This window comes from Ovis canadensis, chromosome 26 (genome assembly GCF_042477335.2).
Source record: "Ovis canadensis isolate MfBH-ARS-UI-01 breed Bighorn chromosome 26, ARS-UI_OviCan_v2, whole genome shotgun sequence".
Lineage (NCBI taxonomy): Eukaryota > Metazoa > Chordata > Mammalia > Artiodactyla > Bovidae > Ovis > Ovis canadensis.
Window position 1 is genome coordinate 57,999,424 of NC_091270.1, and position 26,430 is coordinate 58,025,853.

Here is a 26,430-nt window from a genome sequence, read left to right on the forward strand (position 1 = left end):
GCAGAAGCTGGAAATGCCCACGCTTTTTCTGAGATGTATGTTTCATAAAGCAGACTCCATCAGGCTCCTGAGCAGCACAACTGCCTCATCTGAGCCCCCGGCTCTCCTGCCTGTCGGCATCTCTGTTACTGAAGGGCCTGCCCGAGACAGGCCCTCGTGTCCCTGGCAGAGCGACAGGTACGCAGACGACTCGGGGGCTGGTGCAAAGAATAGAAGGCCGCCCGATCCCCACCCCTTCAAAGGAAATAAAGGTCAGCTGTACTGCGGCTTCATCACTGCAACTGACCAAACGCAGCCCTGGGGGGCCCGGGGCCGCCGGCTCTGGCATCCTGGGTAAGATGTCCTGTGTGTGGCTTCAGTCCTGACAGTGTAGGATATGCTGGGCAAGTTAGCTAGTTTCTCTGTGCATGGCTCTCCTATTTGGTAAAATGACAGTCATTACTTCTCGCTTTGACACCAAAATAACAGCCAAGTCTCAGTGGAAAGGAAGGAAGAGAAGAAAAATAGAAGGGGGCATGGGAGACAGGGAGGGGACCCCGGGACGTCACGGGGAAGGTCAAGGCCGAGCTTTGCTTTTTAAAATGTTTACTCCAACCCACAATGTTCAGAAGTGAAGCCGGGTCAAATGAGAATTCCGTCTTGGTGGCCAACAGAGGCAGCGTTCTCTGGGTCTTTGCATTTCCAACGTGGAGAATGCCTGCTATACTTAGAACAGATAACCAGCAAGGACCTCCTGCAGAGCACAAGGAGCTCTGCTCACTATTCTGTGCTAACCTGTATGGGACAAGAACTTGCAAACGCGTAGACACAAGTGTGTGGATACCTGGATCGCCTTGCTGCACGCCAGAAACCAACACCATGCTGTGGGCCAGCTGTGCTCCGGCCTAAGACAAAACCTCTTCAGAAAGGGCATGGACTCAGAGTCGTCACACGTGTGACTCACATGCAGCAGAAAGTAACGTGAAGAATGCTTAAAGGAAATAATCGCACCCTGAATGAATTTCATCACCCACGTCCTGACAACGCTGGACTCTCAGACTTTCTTTAGCCGTTTATGTACGACTTTTCATCAGCCCATCATTTTTATCAATGGACAAATACACATTCTCCTTTACTGAATCTTCCTGACACGATCGTTCAGTCTCTTCGCCTAATGTGGGTGCACACACCTTCGTCTGATGCGTGCGCACCTCCTGGGGGCAGCTGAGCTGCATAGGCACCACGGCTCGGGGCTCACAGGCGGCGCCCAGGCCGGCTCCTGGAGGAGCTCCCTCAGCCTAGGCCACGCCTGGGTCTCCTGGCCCCGGAGCTGGCGCCAGCCCATCCTGTTTCCTACTTCCATCCATTGACAGGCTGTCTGATGTCACCTTAAAACATACACCACAAAAACGGCAATACGAGAAAGGATGAGAAGGAGCAATGAGGTGTGCGTCAAAGGTCGGGGTGAGGGAATAAACAACAATTTTTCCATTTACATACAATCAGTCCTGGGAAGTTGTCTATGCTAACAGAACAGACATGCATCCCGAGGTGTGCGTACTGAAGAATGTGGGTATATATATACATATAAAAAAGCGATAATACACATAGCTGAAAATGGATGAAGACGTCATACTGACCTTGGGGGGTTTAAACGGATAGTCAGGTGAAAAGGTTATGTCAAGAAAGAACACCCCTCCTTCATAGACAGATCCTGGGGGTCCCAATATAGTTGACCTCCATTCATAAATGTTGTCTCCTTTGGGTCCAGCACTGGAATAAGACATACAAATGAAATGTGCTTAGAGATGATAACAAAGCTTGGAATTGTAAAAATATCTATTTATGATAACAAATTCAGCCATTCCATAGAAAACACACCAAAGTTAATAGGTTAATTCCAAATGAGGATTCACTTGTCAATATCGTCAGTATTCTATAAATGAAATATGCTGGTATTACTAAATTATACAGAACCAAGAAGTTCCGTTTTGCCATTCATAACCTTAAACCTATGAAACAAAAGATTCCAAGGACCACAGACCAGAAGCAAAATTTTTAAATTAATTTTTACTGGAGCAAAATGTTTAATCAAGCATACAATTATTTCTGAGACTCTGAAAGGGTGGTATAAGGTCAAAGAGACAAATTTTCAAAGCTAGAAGGAATGCAAAAGAAAAAAAATAGTCTAATGCTTTCGTAAACTAAAAGCAGCAGGGAGGTTGATGGAGACCAGGAAATGGTCATCATTCACAAGGCTCAGCCCAAGTATCACATCTGCATCTTCTTTTCTCACTCCACCGAGAGTCCCTGCTAATATGCCCAGCGCCCCGTCCCACCAGGGGGGCTGTAGAAGACAGGGTGCAGCATTTTGTTTAGACCTGTGCTTTGAAACTGCCTGCTTTTCCGCCCCTCTCTGGAAGTCCTCCGAGGACCAGGTTCTGCCTTGTTCTTGGTACTCAGTAAATCAGAGTCGGCAGACGCTGCTGCTGGAGTAACAGCCAAGCGAGGGAAGCCACGCGGCTACTAGCGGCAAACCTGTGCTCCCCCGCTGCAGAGAAACTCACGGGCGAAAAGAAGACCCACACGAGCCAACTGAACTGTCCCCGTTCTCCCAGAGTAACAGAAGGCAAAGCGAGATCATAGTTAAGCCCTCCAGCGTTCTTCCTGCCACACCAACCTCACAGCACACCAGCCAGAAATCCCCTCACACCCTGCAGCAAAGCGGGCAGTCCTGTTACGGTGCTTGGGAAGATTTTATTGCCCACAAAGATCTGTCTTCTTTCATACTGTGAAATTAGTTCGCATCTACAACAACTTCATTGTTGGGCAGGAGACCAAAACAGCATGCGTCATTATCTATGACTATGGATGAGAATACATCAATACACCAGGGAGCAGACAGCCTCCTCAATAAATGGCGCTGGAAAAACTGGACACCGACACGCAAGAATCAAACCGGACTTTCTCACACCACATACACCATTACACTCACAAGGGATTAAGACCTAAATGTAAGCCCCAAGCCCATAAAAATCCGAGAAGAAAACAAACGCAGTACACTCTTTGACGTCTGTCTCAGCAACATTTTGGGGATGTGTCTCAGGCTAGGGGAACAAAAGCGAAAATGAACAAATAGGGCTGCTACTGCTGCGTCGCTCCCGTCGTGTCCGACTCTGTGCGACCCCAGAGACGGCAGCCCACCAGGCTCCCCCGTCCCTGGGATTCTCCAGGCAAGAACGCTGGAGTGGGTTGCCATTGCCTCCTCCAGTGCATGAAAGTGAAAAGCGAAAGTGAAGTCACTCTACGTCAAACTAGCTTTTGCAAGAGAAGGAAACTATCTCTGAAATGAAATGGCAGCCTACTGAATGGGAGAAGGTATTTGCAAATGACAAATTCATTAAGGGGATAATATCCAGAGAACACGAAGAATTCATACATCTCAACATAAAAAAACATACAACCTATTAAGAAGTGGGCAAGGGACCTAAACAGACATTTCTCCAAAGAAGACGTCCCATGGCCAACAAGCTCAGGAAAAGACGCTCAACATCACTGATCACAGAATGCAAATCAAAACCACAATGGGTATCGTCTCCGGCCCGTCACAGCGGCAGTCATCAGAAAGACAGCAACCAACAGGTGCTGACAGGGATGTGAAGAGAGAAAGGGAGCCTCCTGCACTCCTGGCGGGAATGTGAACTGGTGCCGCCGCTGTGGAAAAGTGTGGAGAGTCCTCGGGAAACTGAAGGTAGAGTGGCCATGCAATCCGGCGAGCTCACGTCTGGGTGCGACCCAAAGACATGCAGACAGTGATGCAGAAAGAATATGCGTCCCAGCGTTCACTGCGGCGTCGCTGACGGCGGCCAGGGCACAAAAGCGACCTGAGTGCCCGTCAGGAGACGAATGGATGAGGAACACGTGGCGTCGTGGTTTATATATGTATATGCATCACGTCTACGACACACACACATGTATATGCATCACATCTATGACACGCATGTATATGCATCACGTCTATGACACGCATGTATGTGCATCACATCTATGACATGTATGTATATGCATCACACATATGACGTGTGTGTATGTGCATGCCTGACACGTATGTATATGCATCACACCTATGACACGTATGTATATGCACTGCACTGTGTCTGTGAGATATGTATACATCTGCTGCTAAGTCGCTTCAGTCATGTCCGACTCTGTGCGGACCGACAGACGGCAGCCCACCAGGCTCCCCCGTCCCTGGGATTCTCTAGGCAAGAACACTGGAGTGGGCTGCCATTTCCTTCTCCAATGCATGGAAGTGAAAAGTGACAGTGAAGTCGCTCAGTCGTGTCTGACTCCTAGCGACCCCATGGACTGTAGCCCACCAGGCTCCTCGGTCAATGGGATTTTCCAAGCAAGAGTACTGGAGTGGGGTGCCACTGCCTTCTCCACATATATAAGCATTGCACTATATCTATGACATGCGTTTCCCTGGCGGCTCAGGCTGTAAAGAATCTGCCTGCACTGTGGGAGACCCAGGTTTGGTCCCTGGGTTGGGAAAATCCCCTGGAGAAAGGAATGGCTCTCCACTCCAGTATTCCTGCCTGGAGAATTCCAGGGACAGAGAAGCCTGGTGGGCTACAGTCCATGGGGTCACAAAGAGTCAGACACGACTGAGCAAGTAACATTTCACTTCACTTCATCTATGACATATATATACACATATGTTGGCCACTGTAAGCAATGCTGCAGTGAACACTGGGATGCATATTCTTCTCAAATTACTGTTTTCATTTCTTTGGATACATACCCAGAAGATGTGCATGTATATAAATGATAATATATGGGGCTTCCCAGGTGGCACTAGCAGTAAAGAACCTGCCCACAACGCATGAGACCTAAGAGACGTGGGTTCGATCCCTAGGTCAGGAAGATCTCCTGGAAGAAGGCATGGTAACCCACTCCAGTATTCTTGCCTGGAGAATTCCATGGACAGAGGAGCCTGGCAGGGTATAGTCCATGGGATCACAAAGAGTCAGACATGACTGAATCGACTTAGTACACAGCACATATATAATACTATTATATATCATATAAAAATAAATGTATGTATTAAATATAGAAGATGTGGAATGTGTGTGTGTGTGTATATATATAATATTACTGAGCCATAAAAATGGCAATCTCGCTGTTCCGGGCAGCACAGATGACCTCGCGGGCACGACGCGCAAGGAAACAGGTCGGACGCAGAAAGACAAACGCCACAGGACCTCACCGACATGCGGCGTCTCAGAAACAAAGCCAAAGAACACGTGCACGGAAACAGGACCGCCTCACACACAGAGAACAGACAGGCGGTCGCCAAACAGGAGGGAGGGTAGAGAGGGGGCGGGGCCTTAAGCGGGACAAACCAGCAGTAGCACAATACACGAGCCACAGGGAGGAAACGCACAGAGTGGGAAATACAGCCGGCAATCGGGGAATAGTTTCGTATGGTGACAGATGAGACAACGCCAGAAAAGCATGCATCTTAACCAATTTGGGATTATTCTGGGAATGCAAGGATAGTTTAGTAACAGCAAGTTATTAATGTGATTTAAGTTTTTAATGTAATTTATTTATATAAGTTACTAATGTAATTTACTTGCAACACATTAAAGTAGAAAAAAAATGACAATCACAATAGCTGAAGAAAAAAGCACTCAATAAATTTTAATGATGGCTATTCATGAAAAAACTCCAAGCAAATCCAGAATATTAAGAAACTTCTTTAACTTGATAAAAAGCATATACCAAAAACCTCATAGCAACTGTATATTCATGGTAAAATATTAAAAGTACATGCCTTAAAAATTGAGGCTCAAGACAAATATGCCCACTAAATCTATTTCCAGTCATTACTGTTCTGGAGCTCACGTCCATCAGGGCATGAAAGACATAAGCTGAAAAACAAAGTATTTATGGACTGGGATGGAAGAAATAAAATGGCTGGCATTTATGGTATTTATGTACACAGAAGAAAGCTACCCAAATCTATGTACCATTTACTAAATTTAATGAAAGTTTAACATAGTAGCAGGATGTAAGATCAACAGACAAAAATCAACTGCATTTCAACACACCAACAAAACTAGAAAATGCATTTTAAAATACTTTTTACAGCAGTATTAAAAATACAAGGAACCTATGAATAGAGTTCAGGAAAAATATATAAGATTTTTATGGAGAAAGCTATAAAACATATTGAAATACCCTCAAGGAAATTAAATAAATGAAGACACCAAGTAAGAAGACCCAGGACCCTGGGGATGTCAATTTTTCCTTGATTCAATGTAATTCTAATCAAAAGTCCGACAGATTTTTAAAAAACAAAACTTGACACATTGATTCTAGGATGCTTTTGGGACCTCAAGGAAGCTCCTCAGACTTTTCTACACACAAATGAAAACCTGAGAGATGCTGGAACTGATGGGGCTGAGAAGACAGTCTTGTCTTTGGACAACAGAGAAACTGGATTTATGCCTCAACGGGGCGGCACTGGTGGTAAAGAGCCTGCCCACAAATGCAGGAGACTTAAAGAGACGGGGGTTTGATCGCCGGGTCGGGAAGACCCCCTGGAAGAGGGCAACGCAGCCCACTCCAGTATTCTGCCTGGAGAATCCTCTGCACAGAGGAGCCTGGCGGGCTGCAGTCTACGGGGTCGGTTTGAGGCAGACACGACTGAAGCGACTTGGCACGCAAATGCATAAACCTCTGTTGTAGATGGATTAAGCACTTAAATGCAAAAGTCAAAAGCTTTACAGTTTGACTACAGAGAGGGACAAGGCGAGCCATAAACTGGGGTCATATAAAATGGACGAGATTCTCGAGTCCAGAATATACTTGTCTGAGTAAGCTATGAAACCGCAAATTCGTGCAGTGACACAAATGTCCACGGATAGAAAAAGGTGTAAATTCACCCAGAGGAATACTACACAGCAATGAAAATGTATAAACTAGCATTGAGAAATCTTAAGAATATCCTAATGAATACAAAAAGCAAGCATAAAAAGAATATGCACCATATAACACTATTTCTACAAAGTATAAAAACAAACAAGAAGGGGACCTGGGGAGGGGCAGACACTGAATGTTCCAGAAAGGCGTCTCCTGGGGAGAACTGGAGGGTGGAGAGCAGAGCTCGGGAGGAGCTTCAGGGGTTCTGGGGATGCTCTCCTTCTCAGGACGTGTGATGGATTCTGGAGCTCTCTGTTTTGCTACTAGGTTTCATAACTTCCTTAGGTATTAGACATTAACATATTCTTAGATCTGCATCAATTCTTCTTATTAAGTATGCAGAAAAAGCTGACCAAGCTGCCATGTGAGAACAGGAAGCTGCACGCACTGCGTGGTCCTACTCTAGGAACTAGAGACATAAGACAATACTTTGTATCATTTATGGATACATATCTGTGTCAGTGCCTTTCAAGAAATGAACTGGAAAACATACCTAAATTCAAGAGGACAGCTATGCAAGGAACGTGGGAGAGCTGGACCAGGCGATGGAAGGAAACAGATCTGAAGGAGGGTTTAATTTTATTTCGAGGCTTTGATTTCTCTTATTTAAATACAAAAAATAAAATCACAGTTAGCCAAGTTCATTGCCAAGTACTGAAATAAAATTTAAAGGACTGGGGCCCAGCCTTCCCACCCCATCTGACCACTGGCCTCCTCTCCTGAAGGGGGCAGTGAGGCGCAGACAGAATATTCAGGTCAGATGACAGTGAGAATATGCCAACAGCAGCATCTTGTTGCCAGACAAGCTCACTCATTGAGATAAATAATACAGTTAGGTCCCGAGCTATAATCAGACCCAAAACGAACTGATAAGTTTATCAGAAGGAAGGGCTTAACAGTAGAGTAAATTATAGGTTTGTAGTTACAACATTACTTCAAGGGAGATGAAGAAATTTAATTTAAAAACTATGGGGCTTCCCAGGTGGCTCAGACTATAAAGAATCTGTCTGCAATGCAAGAGACGAGGGTTCGATCCCTGGGTTGGGAAGATCCCCTAGAGAAGGGAATGGCAACCCGCTCCAGTGTTCTGGCCTGGAGGAGCCTGGCGGGCTACAGTCCATGGGGTCGCAGAGACTCACACACAACTGAGCGGCTAACACTTTCTTAGACCCAACAAAAACAGATAAGTTTATTAGAAGGAAGGACTTAAAGGTTGAGTAAATTATAGGTTTCTATTTACAACATTACTTCAAGGTAAGTGAAGAAATTTAATTTAAAAAAATGCAAAGAGGAGAGCCCACAGCTAGGAAACAAGGAGCAGAGACGCAGTTCCCAAATCCGAAGATGTAATGCAAGAGTCCCTTTGAGACATTTTAAGATAATTTTCCAAGAATGGTCATCACAGTTAGTTATATAATGTAAGTAATTAAGGAGTCACCAAATTGTGCCTCCAAAGAAGGAACTCAAAAGCAGACGGCAGGAGGCACTCCAGAAAGTGGACGGTGCCTGCAGAAAACGCATATTCCAGTTATGCCTGATCCAAGTTTTATCTGGCTCTCAGTCAGAACTCCAAATTTTACTGCTTCTTCGAAGTCATTAACAGTGGATTAAACAACTCCGTTAACAATATCACTCTGAGTCGCTCCATGCTGCCAAAATGTGCCCTTCCAAGAAATTCCTAGCAATGGCAAACCATCTGAGAAGCAGACTGGTGCTTTATTCCTGGTTTTTATGCTTTTAAAGCTTTCACTGCAAGATAGGTGGTGCGCAGCGCTGTGCTGGTTTCCGGCGCACAGCAACGCGATCCAGTCACACACGCGCACACACTCATTCCTTCCCGGATTCGTCGCCCATACAGGTCGTCACAGGAGACTGAATAGAGCTCGCTTCGCTGGACAGGAGGGCGCTGTTGATTATCTATCTTGTGTAGTGTGTGTGCAAAAACCCCAAGAAGAAATGCTGGGGAGGAAAAAGGATGCATCGAGGGCTTGAGACTGGTGTTTTAAAATGCATTTAACACTAATACTATTTCCTTAATACACAGATTGAGCCTTGGCAATCTGGCCACCTCCATTATCTTAGAAGTGGTCTATCTGCACCACTTATAATCCCAAAGCTTACAGCAGAGGTCCATGAACCACACAGCCCTCTGTCCCACAACCACTTCAATACATCCCAGCTGAGAAGCCCTAGCATGAGTGTCTAGAACGGTGTTGGACAGTATGGTGGGCACGCAGCCATCTCGCATGTGAGCTGCAGCTGGTTCACAGTGAGACGCGCCGTCATGAAGAGAGGCTCAGCACCCCTAACCAGGAAACGCAAGTGAAAGCCGTGGTGAGACAGCATCTCACACCCGTCAGGGTGGCCATCACCAGAGGGAACACAGACAGCAGAGGCAGGTGACGAAGCAGAGCAAAGCGGATACGTGCACACTGCTGAGCGCCACGCAGCCACCGTGGAGAAAGCACGTGGAGATTTCCCAAAAAACTGGAACTACCCTTCCAGCCAGCAATCCTACTCCCGGGCATATAGCTGAAAAAACACAAAAACACTAGCTCAAAAAGATACATGCACCCTGCATTCATAGTATCATCATTTACAACTGCCAAGATAACAGGAGCAACCAGCTGTCCATCAACAGATGAATGGATAAGAAGACGTGGTACACGATGGATATTCCTCAGCCATAAAAGTGAGTGAAGGGTGCCTTTCACAGCAACATGGAAGGATTTAGGGGGCACTGTACTAAGTGAATTAGGTCAGACAGAGAGAGACGCTGTGGATCTCACATGTATGTGGAATCTAAAAAATACTGCAGGATGGTGAACATTACAAAACAGAAGCAGACGCACAGACACAGAGAGCAAACTAGTTAGACCAGAGGTCAGGGGGCAACACAGGGGTGTGGGAGCGGGGGGCGCGAGCTATCTGGTGTGAGGCAGGCTCAAGGGCTGCAGCACCACACGGGAGCACAAGCCAGCGCCTTGCAACACTGTGATAGCTGAATGGGAAGTAACCTCTAAAAGCTGAATTTAAAATGAAAAACCTTAAAAAGAATGTACTGTGCAGCACAGGAAATACAGCCGACATTTTATAATAACTATAAATGGAGGATATCCTTTATAAATTGTGAATCACTATGTCATACATCTGAAATTTATATAATATTGTAAATCAGCTATACCTCAATAAAAATACAGGAGAAAAGAATTTACAGCACAAAAAAAAGTTTTCATAATACCAGTAAAAAGACAAGATGTGCCGTGAAAATAAAACAAATACCAAGCTTCGACGACAATGCGAAAGAAAGTGAACTGCCTCCTTACTTTTTACTCATTCCATGCTGAAATACTATCTGGAGTGTACGTGGGCCAAGATACGTCAGAATTAATTTCACCTACCTCTTTTTACTTTTTTAAATGTGGCTGCTAGAAAATTTTAAATTACACACGTGCTTCATATTGTATTTCTCTTCAACAGAACTGCCTTGAATCTACTTTCTGTGATGGGGGGAATGTTCAAGTTTTTATCCTGAGCCGGTGTTGTAACCATCAGCTACGCGTGGCCATTTGGCACCTGAAACGAGGCCAGTGAGAATGAGGAAGTGGATCTGAAACCTCGCTTAGTTTCAGTGAATTTAAATCCAAGTAGGTCCACATGGCTCGTGGTCACACACAGGCCAGTGCAGACCCACCGGGATGCGTTTAATATGTCAGGACCTATACGAAGTGGAAGAACGGGCTTTTATACACTTTGGCTGGATCAGAAAAGCGAGCGTCAGATGCTGCAGAGTTCCATGCTTTTAACGATCCCTTCTTCCGTAAGCTGGTCAGAGGCTGGTGCCAAGAGACGCGCGGAGCAGCGCTGACGCTGGGGGCAGGCTCCAAGCCAGACAGTCTGTACGCGTCTCAGCCCCGCCCCTGCATGAGCGCCCTCTGAGCTGGGTCACGGCCGACTCTGTGGACCCATGGACTGCAGCCCGCCAGGCTCCTCTGTCCGTGGGATTCTCCAGACAGGAATACTGGAGCAGTTGCCATCTCCTTCTCCAGGGGATCTTCCCGACCCAGGGATGCAACCCACGTCTCCTGTGTCTCACGCATTACGGGTGGATTCTTCACTCGCTGAGCCACTGGGGCAGCCCAGACACCTCCCTGACCCTGGGCAAATATGTCACCTCTCTGTGCCTTAGTTTTCTCATCTGTAATATGGGGCCATTACAGCACCTACCTGCAATGTAAAATTTCAGCGGAACTGCACTCACAGAGCTTGGGAAGTGGGCTGAGAAGGGCCCAAATAGTAAGCCTCCAAATGTGGGCTGCTACTGAGGTCGCAGGTCCGCCTGTGGGTGGTACAGAAGAGTACCAGCTCATTCGAAAGGCTAACTGCCTGGTGGTTTTCTAACAAAGGTTTCAAGACCCTGGGACTAGAAACAGGCTACTGAGACTGCTTACAGACGATGGGCCTCCTCCTGCTCCTCAATCTGCCTCCTTCGGGGCGCTACCCGCCGTCGCCTTGTTTTCTCACCCCCAATATGGCGGTCCCATCGTCCGCCTTTGATAATCGACCAGCCAGACACCGATGGAATCTTTAACCTCATCAGAGAAGCCAATTTGGACCAAGCTTCACTTCACTGTGTAGTTGATTTACAATCTATTAATTCTTGCTATCTTCAGAGTCCCCTGGACAGCAAGGAGATCCAACCAGTCCATCCTAAAAGAAATCAGTCCTGAATGTTCATTGGAAGGACTGATGCTGAAGCTGAAACTTCAATACTTTGGCCACCTGATGGGAAGACCTGACTCATTGCAAAAGACCCTGATGCTGGGAAAGATCGAAGGCAGGAGGAGAAGGGGACGACAGAGGATGAGATGGCTGGATGGCATCACCGACCCAACGGACATGAGTTTGAGTAAGCTTCGGGAGCTGGTGATGGACAGGGAGGCCTGCTCCTTCCTTCGCCTCTGAGTCCCACGGAGCCTGTCGAGTCCTACTTCCTAGCACCTTTCTGACCTGTCTCCGGGCTGTGTCCTCTGCCTCCTTCATGGTGGCAGCAGCGTCCTCTGTGACCCCCTGCCTCCAGTCTTGCTTTCTTCCCGTCCTTCCACTAAAAGGAAGAACGGACACTCTCCAGAAAACCTTTTAAATGGGATCGTGTTTCCCTGTTTCTCTGCCTTCTCCATTCCTCAGGCACACGCTAAGTCTTCCATAAAGATCTGGCTCTAGCTGACTTCTCTGACCTCATTCTTCAGACTTGCTCTCCTCCAGCTCCGTCCTCCAACCATACTGGAACCACTTGCAGAGACTCCATGGGGTCTGGGCTCTTTTGGAGAGGACGCTCTGCAGGTCTGACCACCCTATTTGACCTTTAGGTCTTAACTGCCTTCTCCTCCAGGTCATCTTCTTTACCCCTAAAGGCAGGAGTAACGTTCTGTGCAAACATGGCGTCATAAAAAGTTGTTCATGGGGCCTTTAATACTGGGCAAAGAAGAAGAGTTAAGAAACAACATTATCTGGATCAGAGGAAAGAAGAACTTGCCCTGGTGGTGAAGGGGCATCCCTGATGGCCCAGAGCGTGCTGAGAAAATAAGCCAGGATGGCAGCCCTTGAGAGGCCCAACAGAGAATGTCTCTCACAGACTCCCAAGGGCCCCTGTGTTTGTTCAGTAATTTTTCCCAGAAGACCGGTATCATCAACACCAGTCCCACACCTCAGGAAGTCAGAAGGTCACAGTGCTGAATATATACAACGAAATCACTCTGCTGAACACCCGAGCCTAACACAACTCTGTGAATCAACCACACTCATACACAAAACAAGAAATAAAAAAGGCGGGGGGGGGGTGGGGATCAGGCAAAAGGGTGAAATCCTAAAAGGAAAGACAATGAAAGAAGAAAAGAAAAGATCCCCTGTGTATTCTAAACTCCAAGCAGAGCTGGACGGTTCCCTCCTGTTACTATTTCACAGTTTCCTTCCAGCTCATGAGAGTCTGGGGCTTATTCTCAAGGTATCCCTAGAAAACGAATTGTTACTTTTTGTGAATGAGGGCTTTGAAAAATGGGAAGGATCTTTATCCTCAATCAGACTTTCCCGATTGGGATGCAAACATGGGGAAATTCATCTGACTACAGTTGTGGTTTAGTTGGTGACCCCATGGACTCAAGCCCGCCAGGCGCCTCTGTCAGTGGGATTTCCCAGGCAAGAACACTGGAGTGGGTTGCCATTTCCTTTTCCAGGGGATCTTCCCGACCCAGCGATGAGACCTGGATCCTGCATTGGCGCTTTCAGACTGTGGCGTTGCAGAAGACTCTTGAGAGTCCCTTTGCCTGTAAGGAGATCAAACCAGTCAATCCTAAAGGAAATCAGCCCTGAACATTCATTGGAAGGACTGATGCTGAAGCTGAAACTGGAACACTTGACCATGTGATGCTGAGAGGGAACTCATTAGAAGAGACCCTGATGCTGGAAAGACTGAAGGCAGGAGGAGAAGGGACGACAGAGGACGAGATGGCTGGATGGCATCACCGACTCGATGGACATGGGTTTGAGCAAGCTCCGGGGGATGGTGACAGACAGGGAAGCCTGGAGTCTGAAGTCCATGGGGTTGCAGAGTCAGACACGACTGGGCGACAGAATACTCCCTACACTGGCAGGCAGATTCTTTACCACTGAGCCACCAGGACAGCACCTCCAACTTATCTTTTTACCAAATCTTAGAAGTCACTACTCATCTACCTTGGATCTTTTGTTAACCGTGCAAAATAATTCCTGCTTAAGAATCACAGCATTCCCCAGGGCATGCAGGAGCTAGCAAGATAGTATGCTAAGTCAAAAAACCAACCTCCTAGAAGTTGCCAAAGAAGGCACACTCTTTCAGGAGTGCGTGTGCGTGTGCATTTCCCCTAATATGCGATCTATTGCACTGATTGCGCAACTTTGTAACAGACGTAATTTTAAGAGAATGACTATGAAACAGCAGGTGAAGGCAGAGAGACCGGGCAGCAGGAAGGAAGAGCTCAGAGAAAACACTGTGTCCTCCCTGTATTCTTACTTTCCATTCTAAGCTAATTTCCTTAAGACGCACTTGCTTGTAAGCACAAAGATACATTAGAGTCAAAAAGAACTGCATCTTATTTTCTACATCTGGGTTGTTAAAAATAAGGTTAGCATTATAAAGACTTTGGAAACCATCTATCACTAGTTCAACTTTCCCATCACGCAGAAGTGAGCATTAGAATGGGACTGGAATCCCACCGACTAAGGCAATTAGGCATAAAATCAATCAGCAGTACTTAAAATACTGATTATAGAATTTTTAATCCTACATGAACTGAGAGGACTCTAGCAATAGGGTGATGGAGTTAGTCTCAATCTTTTGAGTCTTTTTCGATGTACGCTTACCTCCTTGCAGAAGAAACAACCCAGTGCAGCAGCGATTCTTAACATCGCTAAGGGGGTGGGTTGGCGGACGAAATAATTTGAAAAATGAAAAAGCTCCTCTCCCACTGGGGACCACTTCAGTTTCAAAGCCTTCATTTGAAAGGTGATAAAATGAAGGGTCAGCAAAGCGGTGCTTCACCCCAGCCCACACCTAGAGAAGAACAGTGAGCCTCTGACCCCAGTGAGAGCTCTTCCCACCTGCGGCCCGCCAGACCCCACCCAGACTTGACAGGAAATCCACGTGGCCACTGTGCCCGTGAACTGCTCTGCTCAAGACAGGAGACCAGAGGGCACGCCCGACACCTGGACTTTCCTTCTTTAAAAGGTGGATTTCTGCTTGTACTTCCTGGCTGTGGCGGCCGTTCTCCCACTGGGCTGCACAGGCTTCTCACCATGGCGGCCTCTCCTGCTGTGGAGCACAGGCTCTGGAGGCTCGGGCGTCAGAGCTGCAGCCCCTGGGCTCAGTGTTGTGGTGCATGCGCTCAGCTGCCCCACAGCTTGTGGGATCTTCCTGGACCAGGGATGGAACCGCTGTCCCCTGCACTGCGAGGTGGATTCCTAACCACTGGACCACCAGGCAAGCCCTGGACTTTCTTGTCCTTCGCATCCTGGGCAGGTTTCAGGGCAGATCCAGAGGTCTGGTAAACAGCCATTTTTATTTCAGCTACCGCATTCTCTCTCTCTCTTTAAATTTTTCAAAGGAGAAACAGTGATCCTTGAGGACTCTCTTCATTTCTTTAGGGAACCTACCTTTTCTTGCCACCCTGCTTTTGTCCCCCACCCCAGTTCCTGTGCATTTTCTCTAGCCTGTGTGAGAAATGAGAGCTCTCAAGGTCCCCAGGCCTCCAGAATTAGCCTGTCTTATCTGCACTGTGAGAACAATTTAGGAGCCAGCCCACGAGGCACGAACTACGTCTTTATTAGGTAAGATCTCCAGCCCACCCCCAAGAGTCAGGCAGGAAGGCTGGAGAGCTCTAATGCGCCTCCTGATCTTATCTGCAGGTTAAACAAGCCCGTGACAAGGAGACAAGCCACTGCTGCCCGGGTGCAGTTTACAGGGAGCCAAATCCTTCTCAAAACACTGCAATTCTCCAAAACGTTACCACTGAAGGCGACAGAATGCAAGATTCCCAGGTACCGTTTCAAAGGCAGCTTTATGACTTTCTGACATTTAAATGATACCAAAGTAAAAATTCTATTTGAACCTTAAGACGGGGCAGAACTTGAGGACAGTTAATGATTCTTAGGGGAGCTAAGATTTGTGTGTTTATTTGTATACAGAGTTACCATCAAGGCAATTTTGTTTCTCAAGTAGGTTAGATGCCTCCTGTATACGTGACACATTTCTCACCGGCTGAGGCCATCTTTGTTTCTTCCATAGGAAAATGGTGAGCAACAGCTGCTTCACGGAGCTGCCTGGTTTACTCCAAAAGAGTAGACTGGCTGAATATCTTGCAACCTGCGTGCTTCTCTTTGTGTCCCTGACGCTGCCATGTGCCCTAAGACGTACTGTCACCACCTTCTTTCACCCGCTGCCTGGAGGCCAAGGTTAGCCCAGAGGAGAGGGGACAATCAACCCAGACGCTAATGGCAGGCTTCCCTGGTGGCTCGGTGGTAAGGAGTCTGCCTGCCAAGGCAGGAGACACGGGTTCGATCCCTAGGCCGGGAAGACCCCACATGCTGTGGAGCAACTAAGCCCGTGTGCCCCAACTACTGACTCTGTGACCTACAGCCAGGGAGTCGCAAACTCCTGAAGGCTGCGCACGCTAGAGCCTGTAACCATCCAACTAGAGTGGACCCCCCCGCCGGCTGCAACGAGAGAAACCCTGCGTGCAGCAGCGAAGGCCCAGCACAGCCAAAATTAAACTAAAAATGAATAAAAAAGACTCATGGCAAAAGTAAACTGCACACACAAAGGCTTAAGTGTTTGTTGAAAAATAATACAGGCCCGGATAGAACAGTGGGCTATGGAGACAGCACCGCGGCGCAGGAGGAGGCTGCAGAGGGACAGAGCCAGGGCTGAGTCCCGCCTCCGCCACGCACTGTCTGCAGGATGCAGTCCATTTCCACAGGCTCGGGGCCTGACAAGTGAGGGGGAAGGAGGGGGTGAAAAGCAGGGAGGGGAAAGCGGGCTCCCTGTTGGAGGCAGGGCAGGGCCTTCAGGGCTGCGACGGCACCTGGGGTCTGGGGGGTTTACACACAGGCTTCCCATGTGGTGAAGTGGTGAAGAGCCTGAGTGCCAAGGCAGGAGGTGCAAGAGATGTGGGTTTGATCCCTGGGTGAGGAAGATCCCCGCAGGAGGCATGGCAGCCCCTCCAGTGTTCTCGCCTGGAGAACCCCATGGTCAGAGGAGCCCGGGGGCTGCAGTCCATGGGGTCACAGAGAGTCACACACGACAGCAACTGAGTGCACACACATTCAGTGAATAAAGAGGGGATGAGGATAAGGGGAGTCCAGTGCTCTACGAGAAGGCGATGGCGCCCCACGCCAGTGCTCTTGCCTGGGAAATCCCATGGACGGAGGAGCCTGGTGGGCTGCAGTCCATGGGGTCGCTGAGAGTCGGACACGACTGAGCGACTTCACTTTCACTTTTCACTTTCATGCACTGGAGAGGAAATGGCAACCCACCTCAGTGTTCTTGCCTGGAGAATCCCAGGGACGGGGGAGCCTGGTGGGCTGCCATCTATGGGGTCGCACAGAGTCGGACACGACTGAAGCGACTTAGCAGCAGCAACAGTGCTTTAAAAACAAGTTTGAACTGTTTCTGGAACTTAACAAAAAAAGCCTGGGTCCCACCCAAGACCAACTCAATCAGAACTAAACGAGCACCTGGGGCTGAGAGCCACTGTCATAGGTTATGGTGCAACCGAGGGTCTCAAAGTGTGGTCCAGAGAGCAGCTTCCCTGGTGGCTCAGCTGGTAAAGAATCCGCCTGCAACGTGAGAGACGTGGGTTGGATCCCTGGGTTGGGAAGATCCCCTGGAGAAGGGAAAGGCTGCCCACTGCAGTATTCTGGCCTGGAGAGTTCCGTGGAGTGTACAGCCCATAGGGTCAGAGAGAGTCGGACACGACTGAGCGACCTTCACTTCACTTTACCCCAGAGAGCAGCGGCAGCATGCAGGTCCACCGAACAGAACCTTACGTTAGGAAAAGAGCTGCGGGTGGGCGGAATGGACATCGGAGGCTGACACCGACGAAGTTTCTGAGTGGGGATCCCACAGAGAAACCCCCGACAGAGTACAATCTCCGTACCCCAGACGCCGTGCAGGCCTGTTCCACGCCGCTCTACAGAAGGGGACGCCATTTACCTGTGGGGCTGTCCTGAGCATTAAATACTCAGAAAGTGTCACAGTGACACTTTACAGCTCCTGGTAAAAAGCAGGTGGTAACTATTACCCTTAACATAAATTCCTTCAAATTACAGCCACTCTGTAAACTTACTCTTAACTGAAACTCAAGCTCAGAGGAGATCAGGGGCTCGTCCAAGGTTACACAGTAAATGCTGGAACTGAGTCTTATACCCTGGATGAAAGAAAGAAAGTGAAGTCGCTCAGTCATGTCCAACTCTTTGCGACCCCATGGACTGTAGCCCACCAGGCTCCACCATTCATGGGATTCTCCAGGCAAGAGTTCTGGAGTGGGGTGCCATTTCCTTCTCCAGGGGATCTTCCCGACCCAGGGATCAAACCCAGGCCTCCCACATTGCAGGCAGACGCTGTACCATCTGAGCCAGCAAGGAAGTCCACACCCTGGACGGCCTCGTTCAAAAGCTCATCTTCTTCCCACCCAGCGCTCTGCCAGCCAGGCTCAGCGCAGACTGGACACGGGAGAGACGAAGGGGGGTGGCGGCCCTGGGGAGGAACTGAAAGGCACAGCAGAGCTCCCCACGCTTGCGCGGGAGAGATGGGGACGGCGACATAGACAGACAGGGGACTCTGAAAGCAGAGGAGCCGCTGCGCTCACAGGGAGCGTGCCAACCCAGCCCCCGACACACGCTCAGCCGCTCAGTGAGCAGCCTCCCAACAGCAGTGTTTACTTGGATCTAACACTCTCTCTGGACGGCTCTGGGAGCTCACAAAGCCTTTCAGAAGCATCATCTTTCAACCCTCGCCATAGCTTGGTGTGCTGGGATGATGAGCCTCAACGGAGATGATCCACCTACTTCTTTCCTCCTTAAACCCGTTAAATCTCATAAACCTGGATTTCCGACTACGCTACGACGGCTTTCATGAAAGAAAGCCTGTGCTTTAAAAAAAATTCAGATTTTCAGTGACATCATCTGTCCTTTCCTTGCATCCCATCAGTAACGATGAGAAGAGGAGGAGGGGGCTGCGGCCCCAGGAGTAAAGGCAGGAAAGGGGCATGAGCCCACCTGTCGCGCCCGCTCCGTGAGAGGAGACGGGGGCCTGACTGGGCTCTGGGGGCTCCTGGCACAGGCGGATCCCAGCTGGACATGAAGGTCTTTTATACTTTATCTGCATGGAGTTGATGTACAGTGGTGTGCTGGTTTCAGGCGTACGGCAAAGTGGTTCAGCTAAGCATATATCCGTACCTATTCTTTTTTTGGAATATTAAGCAGAGTTCCCTCTGCCACACAGTAGGTGCCTGCTGGTTTTCTATTCTACATGTATGTGTAAATCCCAACCTCGCTGACCACTTCCCTCACCTCCCCCACTTTGGCGACCACACAGCTGCTTTCTAAGTGTGCCTGAGTCTGCTTCTGCTTTGTAAAAACAGTTCATTTGTATCATTAAAAAAAAAGTCAGCTTCCACATATGAGTGATAACACATGGTATTTGTCCTTCTCTGACTTGCTGTGCTTAGTCTGGTCACCTCCAGTGAATTTAAGAGGTCGGCCCGCACGCGAGGAGGAGCGAGCAGGGAGCAGCGGCTGAGGGCTCAGAAGCTCCTCGCCAATGTCAGTGTGCTCTCGAAACCTCACCCCTACGTCATCTGAGCCCTAAGGGCGATCAGGCATCCTCAGGAGTCTATACAGTTCTGATTCCGTAGCTGAAAAGAACACACATTCTTCAAAGGGAAGCAAATGAGAAGCTCTGGAAACACTTTGCTCCCTGCTTGGGTCCTGGGGTCAGGTTACAACATGTCCACACTGCTCAGCTGTCTAAGGTCAGCCCAGAATGCCCTCACTTTCATGGGAGATTCTGCCGTCAGCCCTTGTGAAACATTTACACGAGTGACTTCCAATGCTCAGCTTGCTGATTTACTCTTTTTAAAGTGGATTCTTATTGGAGTGTAGCTGCTTTGCAATGTGGGATCAGTTTCTGCTGTACAGCAAGGTGAATCAGCTGTACACACACACACATCTCCCTCTTTCATGGATTTCCTTCCCACTTAGGTCATCACGGGGCAGAGTAGAGCTCCTTGCGCTGCACAGGAGGTTCTCATTAGCCACCTGTTCCACACACAGTATCAGTGGCATAGAGATGTCAATCCCAACCTCCCAATGCATCCCGCCCTCCTTCCCCGCCTGGTGTCCACAGGCTTGTTCTCTACCCCGTGTCTCTATCTCTGTCTTGCAAATAAGATCGTCTAAACCATCCTTCCCAACTTGCTGACTTAGTCTTATACAAAGTTCATTAGTCATGGCATCGACATCCATTTTCAACAGAAGCTATGACTGTCCTTCTGATTTCGGCCACTGCCTTCTCTCTTCGTAAGCAAAACACGGATTTTATTGAAGCTGTGCTGCTTAAGAACCACCAATGTGCAGGGTCCTGGAATAGCTCCCGTCGGCGTGGGCTGCCTTCGAGGGGTTTCGGGGCTCTGCGGTGGGAGAACTAACTTTCACTGCCCATCTCCATCTCTCAGGGGCTGCCGCCACTGAGGGCAGCCGGCTGCCGAGCCGATTTAATTTGCCCACTTCTTGGTTTGCATTAACCTTTGAATAATAAAGCACAGCTGAGGCGGCTGTAAGAAACAAACCGAGAAATGAATAATTAAAAACACCTTCTCAGCCTTGGAAAGATCAATCCCTAACCATTAGGGGAGCTTTAATTGTGACTGAACTAAACATTAAAAAGGCTAATTGTATTCTTTATAAATGGAAACAAATGCTAAGGACGTAGTGTGCCTACAATATATGTGGTATATAAAAGCAAAGCTCTGAGGCACCCAGTAATTAATTCCCATGAAAAAAAAAGAGGAGTCTGAGTCTGGAGAAAGAGCACTGCTCCTAAAGATGGGCCGCTCCTATTATCTACGTGCAGGAAAAAAATGGTTACTACTTATGAAAAGCTATTATTCGTTTGATGCAGGTGGACTGGCTGGAATAGCATTTAAAGAAATAGAAATGTTAAAGCTGAAACAAAGGTTCAGAACAGAATATATTACAGGAAAACCCTGTCTTATTTGAATCTGTCAAGTGCTGCTTCTGCCAGCTGGGATTCTTCTTTGCTTTTGATGGGTTTAACTTCCCTTTGGGAACCCAAGTCCAAAACTACCGTCATATTTATATGTTAGGACCACAAAACAGTCACTGATATTTTACAGACTTGCTAAAATGTTAGTATCTAATATCATATTCAAACCAAACAGTACCCTATTTACCTGAATAGCTGGAAACAGTGATCTGTTTCGAGACTTCCAACAAAGGGCAGGACATCTGCCTAAATTAAAGAGGGCAGCTTCCTCCTATTACTGTCTTTAAAGTCACTGTTTAGTTTTTTTAACTAGAAAGTTTGCTCTTGAGCTCTACTTCTGTTTATAAGACCATAATGGACCTCCCTGGTGGTGCAGTGGATAAGAATCTGCCTGCCAGTGCAGGGGACACAGGTTCGATCCTCGGGCTGGTAAGATCCCACAAGCTGCGGAGCAACTAAACCCGTGCGCCACAGCTACGGAGCCTGCGCCACAGCTACTGAAGCCTGCGCCACAGCTACGGAGCCTGCGCCACAGCTACTGAAGCCTGGGTGCCCAGAGCCTGCGCTCGGAACCAGAGAAGCCAGCACGATGAGTAACCGCGCCCTGCAGGAAGGGCAGCCTCACCCACCGCTACCTGAGAAAGCCGTGCACAGCAGCAAAGACCCAGCACAGCCAAAAATAACATAACAAAAATAAAAATTATTAAACAATGAAGTAAGCAGAAGAAAAGAAAGAAAAATTAGAGCAGAAATCATTAAGCAAACAAGAATAAGACCATGTTACTGCCCTTTTGATACTGACCCTTCCCATTACTGGAAGGTTAGGAAGATGGGGTCTTTTCTTTGGTACTAAGCAATTTCACGGCTTTTACAATGGCGTTTAGTTTCCATTTTTATGCCTCTTTTGGTTCTTTGAATCTTCTCTAATTTCCTGTACCTCTGACTTAAAGATGATTCCCTGCAAGTCGTAGTAGGTAAAAGGAAGATGAAATGAGAGGGGACCTGGATTTGCAATTTTAGTCCAGATCAGCTTCTCATCCAGGAGAACAGAGGTACGACGTTTGCTCTTGCAGCTTATAGTCTCCCCTTGTTTTTAATTCTTTGTACGATTTTAAAGGCTGCAGTGCATTCAGTCATGAAATACTGGCTGTGTCCCCCGAGCTGTAGGATTCATCTTTGAGCCTGTCTTGCACTGCGCACTCCCCACCCCCACGAGTGACCATCAGTTTGTTCTCTGCTTCTTTGAGCCTGCTTCTTTCTTGTTACGTTCACTAGTTTGTGGAGTTTCTCAGGATTTCACAGTATTTCTCTTTCTCTTATTTCACTTAGCATAATACCCTCCATGTTGCTGCAGATGGCATTGTTTCATTCTTTTTGATGGCTGCGTAATATTCCACCATATACGTGTGCACCTCCTGTCCTTATCCATCCACCGGTGCTGGGACACTTGGGGTGCTTCTGAATCTCGGCTATTGTAAATAATGCTGCTATGAACACCGGGATGTATGTATCTTCTTTTTCAAATTAGTGTTTGTTTTTTCCCCAGATACACATCCAGGAGCAGAATTGCCGGGTCATGCCATAGTTCTGTTCTCAATGTTTTGAGAAGCCTCCGTGCTTTTTTTCCACAGTGGCTGCACCAATTTACATCCCCACCAGCAATGTACGAGGGTTCCCTTTTCCCACATCCTCGCCCACTTTTGCTTTCTCTAGATTTTTTGATGATGGCCATTCTGACAGGTGGGAGGTGACACCTTACTGTGGTTTTGATTTGTATCCCTGACACCCAGCGATGCTGAGCGTTTGCTCCTTTGCCTGCTGGCCATCTGCCTTTCCTCTGTGGCAAGGCATCTACTCAGTTCTGCCTGGTTTTAATCCAATTATTACTACTTTATATTGAGTTGTATGAGATGTTTATATATCTTAGATATTAATCTCCGATGAGTCATATCATTTGTAGATACCTTTTCCCATTCAGTAGGTTGTCTTTTCGTTTTGTTGATGGTTTCCTTCACTGTGCAAAAGTTTTTAAGTTTAATTAGGTTACGCACCTACCCCAGTTCTCCTCCTACCCCAGTTCGAGCCCTGATGCACACAAAATCTAATTTTGCTTAGCTAAGATGTAGTACTAATGCTTGCATTTGTTAATTTTTGCTTTTATTTCCTTTATTTTACGAGACAGATCAAAAAAAATTTTCTGGGATTTATGTCAAAGGGTTTCCTGCCTACGCTACAGGTTACACTCAGTATTTTCCCCTCTCACGTCAGTTTTCTATGTAAGGACCTGATTTCCAGTGGGGCCAGCAGTGCTGCCCTTTCTAGCGCTGCAGGTGATGAGTCACCACTGGACACAGTTGTTCTCACGACTCTTCTTTCTTTTGAACATCGTATACCTTTGCTATTGCCTTCTAATTATCTTTTTACTTGTTTAAATTTCCTCTGGTTTTTGGTGCTTTGCTTCTGTCTCAGAGTTAGCCATCTTGTACTAGTAACGCTTGACATCAGTCCACCCCCAGCCCCTGGCTGCCCAAGCCCACGACTTCCATCTCTACTGCAGTTTTATCCCAGGCTGTGCTGTCTGCTGCCCAGAGCAGACCAGAGACCCTAGGCACAGACGCCACGTCTAATGTAGGCGCAGCCTGGTCAGGAACACAGCAGAAACGCCAAGGATGTTTTCTGATGAACCGTGTGAGTCCACAGAGAACCGACACTTGTACCATTGAGCCAAGTGCTGAGGGCAGAGTGAATACATATATTAAGTTTGTTTATTGGGAGGGTGACACTTTTGAAACTAACCTTTTTATTTTAAAATTTTAGATTTATAGAAAGATGGCAAAGACAGCTCACAGTTCTCATATACTCAGTAGCCACTTGAGTCTAGTATTAACATCTTATATTAGTTTAGTCCATTTATTACAATGAATGAGCTCACACTGATTCATCACTGTTATTAACTACAGTCATAGTATATTGCAAGTCTCTTAGTTTTAACCTAATGTCCTTTTTCTGTTCCAGGATTCCTTCCAGGACACCACATTATTCAGTAGTCATGTCTTCTTATTATAAAAATTAATAAGATAAGAACTTAAGTTGAGAAATTGGGTGAAGTGTATCTGGAAAGACTGTACTATCTTTCCAACCTCCGTGTAAATCCAGAGTTATTCCAAAACAAACAGTTAATTTAAAATTCTGTTATGACAAAAAACAATGTCTTTCTTGGGTTTCCTTTAAAGACAATTCCACTATGTACAAATGTTCAGCTTGAATATGTTAAAAACTTTAGTGACAGCGTATAACTCATTTCCCTACAGTGAGATTTTCCTCCAAATACTGTCATATGTGTTACACTGGCTGCATCCTAGGTTTACTAATGTTACTGGTAATATGATGGTGCTCACAAATATTGTTTATAAAATCAATAGTTTTAAATTATTTGATTTGGGGGGAGTTGTGGGGAGATGTGAAGGTGAGGAGATTTCACCTGGGTCGGTCTTTACACACTCAAGTTAAAATGTCCAGATTCAGTATGCTTGATCCTCTGCTCCCTAGCCCCTCCACTCCTCTGTGCTACAGAATTTACAATTTTACTCAGCTCAGTGAAAATGAATATATAGTAAAAGAAAAGTGAGCTGGGATGCCGATGGCTACTTTGCAGTGTTTTAGATCATGGTTATCTTAGGAACTCAAAATACCTTCCCAAACTCACCTCCCCCTTCATCCAAAGACTGTCATTCAAGATTTCGTTGGAAGCAAACATCTCACTTGAATACTTAAGAGAAAGGACATAAACCCCCCAGAACTAGTTCAGATTTGGCCCATGGTCACTTGATCCTGTAGGGCCCATCACACTCCAAGCTGTCCCGATGACCATTCCTGTAACTTTCTGTAAAAAGCGGGGGGAACGAACGGCTCCAGTGTGACTACGGATGGTTACGCAAAGCACTTTTTGGTCCTGCACTCCCAGAGTATCTTCCTTCCCAGGTAGCCTTGCCTGTCAGATGTCTGTCCATGAAGATATGAAGGAGATCAGTTCAGAAAGCAATCTGTAAGAATGAGAAAGATGCAGAGAGACCTGCAGAAACGCGGAGCTGCCGGCACCAGGCCGTGCAGGACGCCTGTGTGCCACCCTCGGCCTACACCTGCCCCCAGACCCGTGCATGTGAGAGAGGAGGAGAGACAGCGAGGGGCAGAGAAAAGAGAAAGAAAAGCTACAGGGGAGAAAGCGGGCGGAAAACAAAGCTGTGTGGGACCACTAAGGTGACCGACAGACTCAGAGCCTACTACGATAATTCACAAAGCCGGCAGAGCTGAGTTTTCTCGTCCTACCCCAGTTCGAGCCCTGATGCATACAAAATCTAATTTTGCTTAGCTAAGATGTAGAGTATGATATGTATACCAAAGCGAAGCTGCTATTCAACAGCCGTCGGAAAGAGCTGGGAAGGACTGCTGGGTACAGGCAAAAATGATCGGATGTGACCCAGTGCAGGATTCTTATTTTACTTAAAGAACTGAAAACCGGAGAACATCAGCTTCAGAGGTTTCTCAAAGGTAATCTGGACAAGCAGCAAACTGCTGGGCGTAATAAAGCACACGCGCGCTGATCTGCAGGCCTGCTCGACTCTGCCCGGCGCCCTCGCTCGGCCTTGCCGAGGCCAGCGCCGCACAGCCCCGCTCCGCCCGCGTGGAGATGCTGCGCACCGTGTCCGACCGCAGTGCCCGGCCCCACCATGCTCTTCTTTACTGGGATGATGGATGCTCTCCAGTATCAAGAGGGCTGTTCTTTTCTGAGCAATTGTATCTTCATGAACTTATCATTTCATAATTTTCAGTTTTATAACTTCTACATTTAATTTTTATTTTATATTACAGCTGACTTAGAATGTTGTGTTCGTTTCAGGTACACAGCAAAGTGATTCAGCCACACATGGACATGTATTTGCTCTTCTTCAGATTCTTTTCCTATTTAGGTTATTACAGAATGCTGAGGAGAGCTCCCTGTTCCATACAGCAGGTCCTTGCTGGTTCCCTATTTTACACAGAGTTACATAGTCTACTACACACATACACGCATAGCACGTGTGTGTACGTGTCCATCCCAAACTCCTAATTTGTCCCTCCGCCCTCACATTTCCCCTTTGGTGATGTACATTTATTTTCTAGGTCTGTGCGACCATTTCTGTCCTGTAAGTAAGTTCATTAGTATCATTCTTTTGGATTCCACATACAAGTGACATCAGCCGTATTTGTCTCTCTCTGTCTGACTTCACTTAGTATGACAATCTCTAGGCCCATCCATGTTGTTGCAAATGGAATTATTTCACTCTTTAGAATAAATTATACTGTAAAGCGTCTGTCCTTTTATTTTTTTTCCAAAAGGGGTGTGGTGATCAGAATATAGTCTCTGTAAACTGTTGTCGACAATCTCTGTTTAACCAACGTGGAGTTACGAAAACACCTCCGTTGGATTTGATTTATATTTGACTGCTTTAATGGACCACGGCTTCGTTTTTAAAAAGGTATTTTGCTCTTTAATAACATAAATAAATGTTCAAAAGATGTTAAATAAAAGAAAAATAAAATGAATTTACTGGTTCCTTTATTCAACAAATTTATTCTAAACTCCTTCTTTGTGTCTGGTACTGTTC

The 26,430-nt window shown here is 47.1% G+C and overlaps 1 protein-coding gene across 1 annotated transcript in view; it reads right to left on the reverse strand.

Annotated features, from left to right (window-relative positions):
• The window catches only part of UBE2E2 (ubiquitin conjugating enzyme E2 E2), a 359,643-nt gene that overhangs the window by 74,196 nt on the left and 259,017 nt on the right, over positions 1-26,430 (reverse strand). Inside the window, exon 4 of the mRNA XM_069572936.1 lies at positions 1,620-1,752. Within this exon, the coding sequence (XP_069429037.1) occupies positions 1,620-1,752 (133 nt within the window). The remainder of the gene's footprint in view (positions 1-1,619; positions 1,753-26,430) is intronic.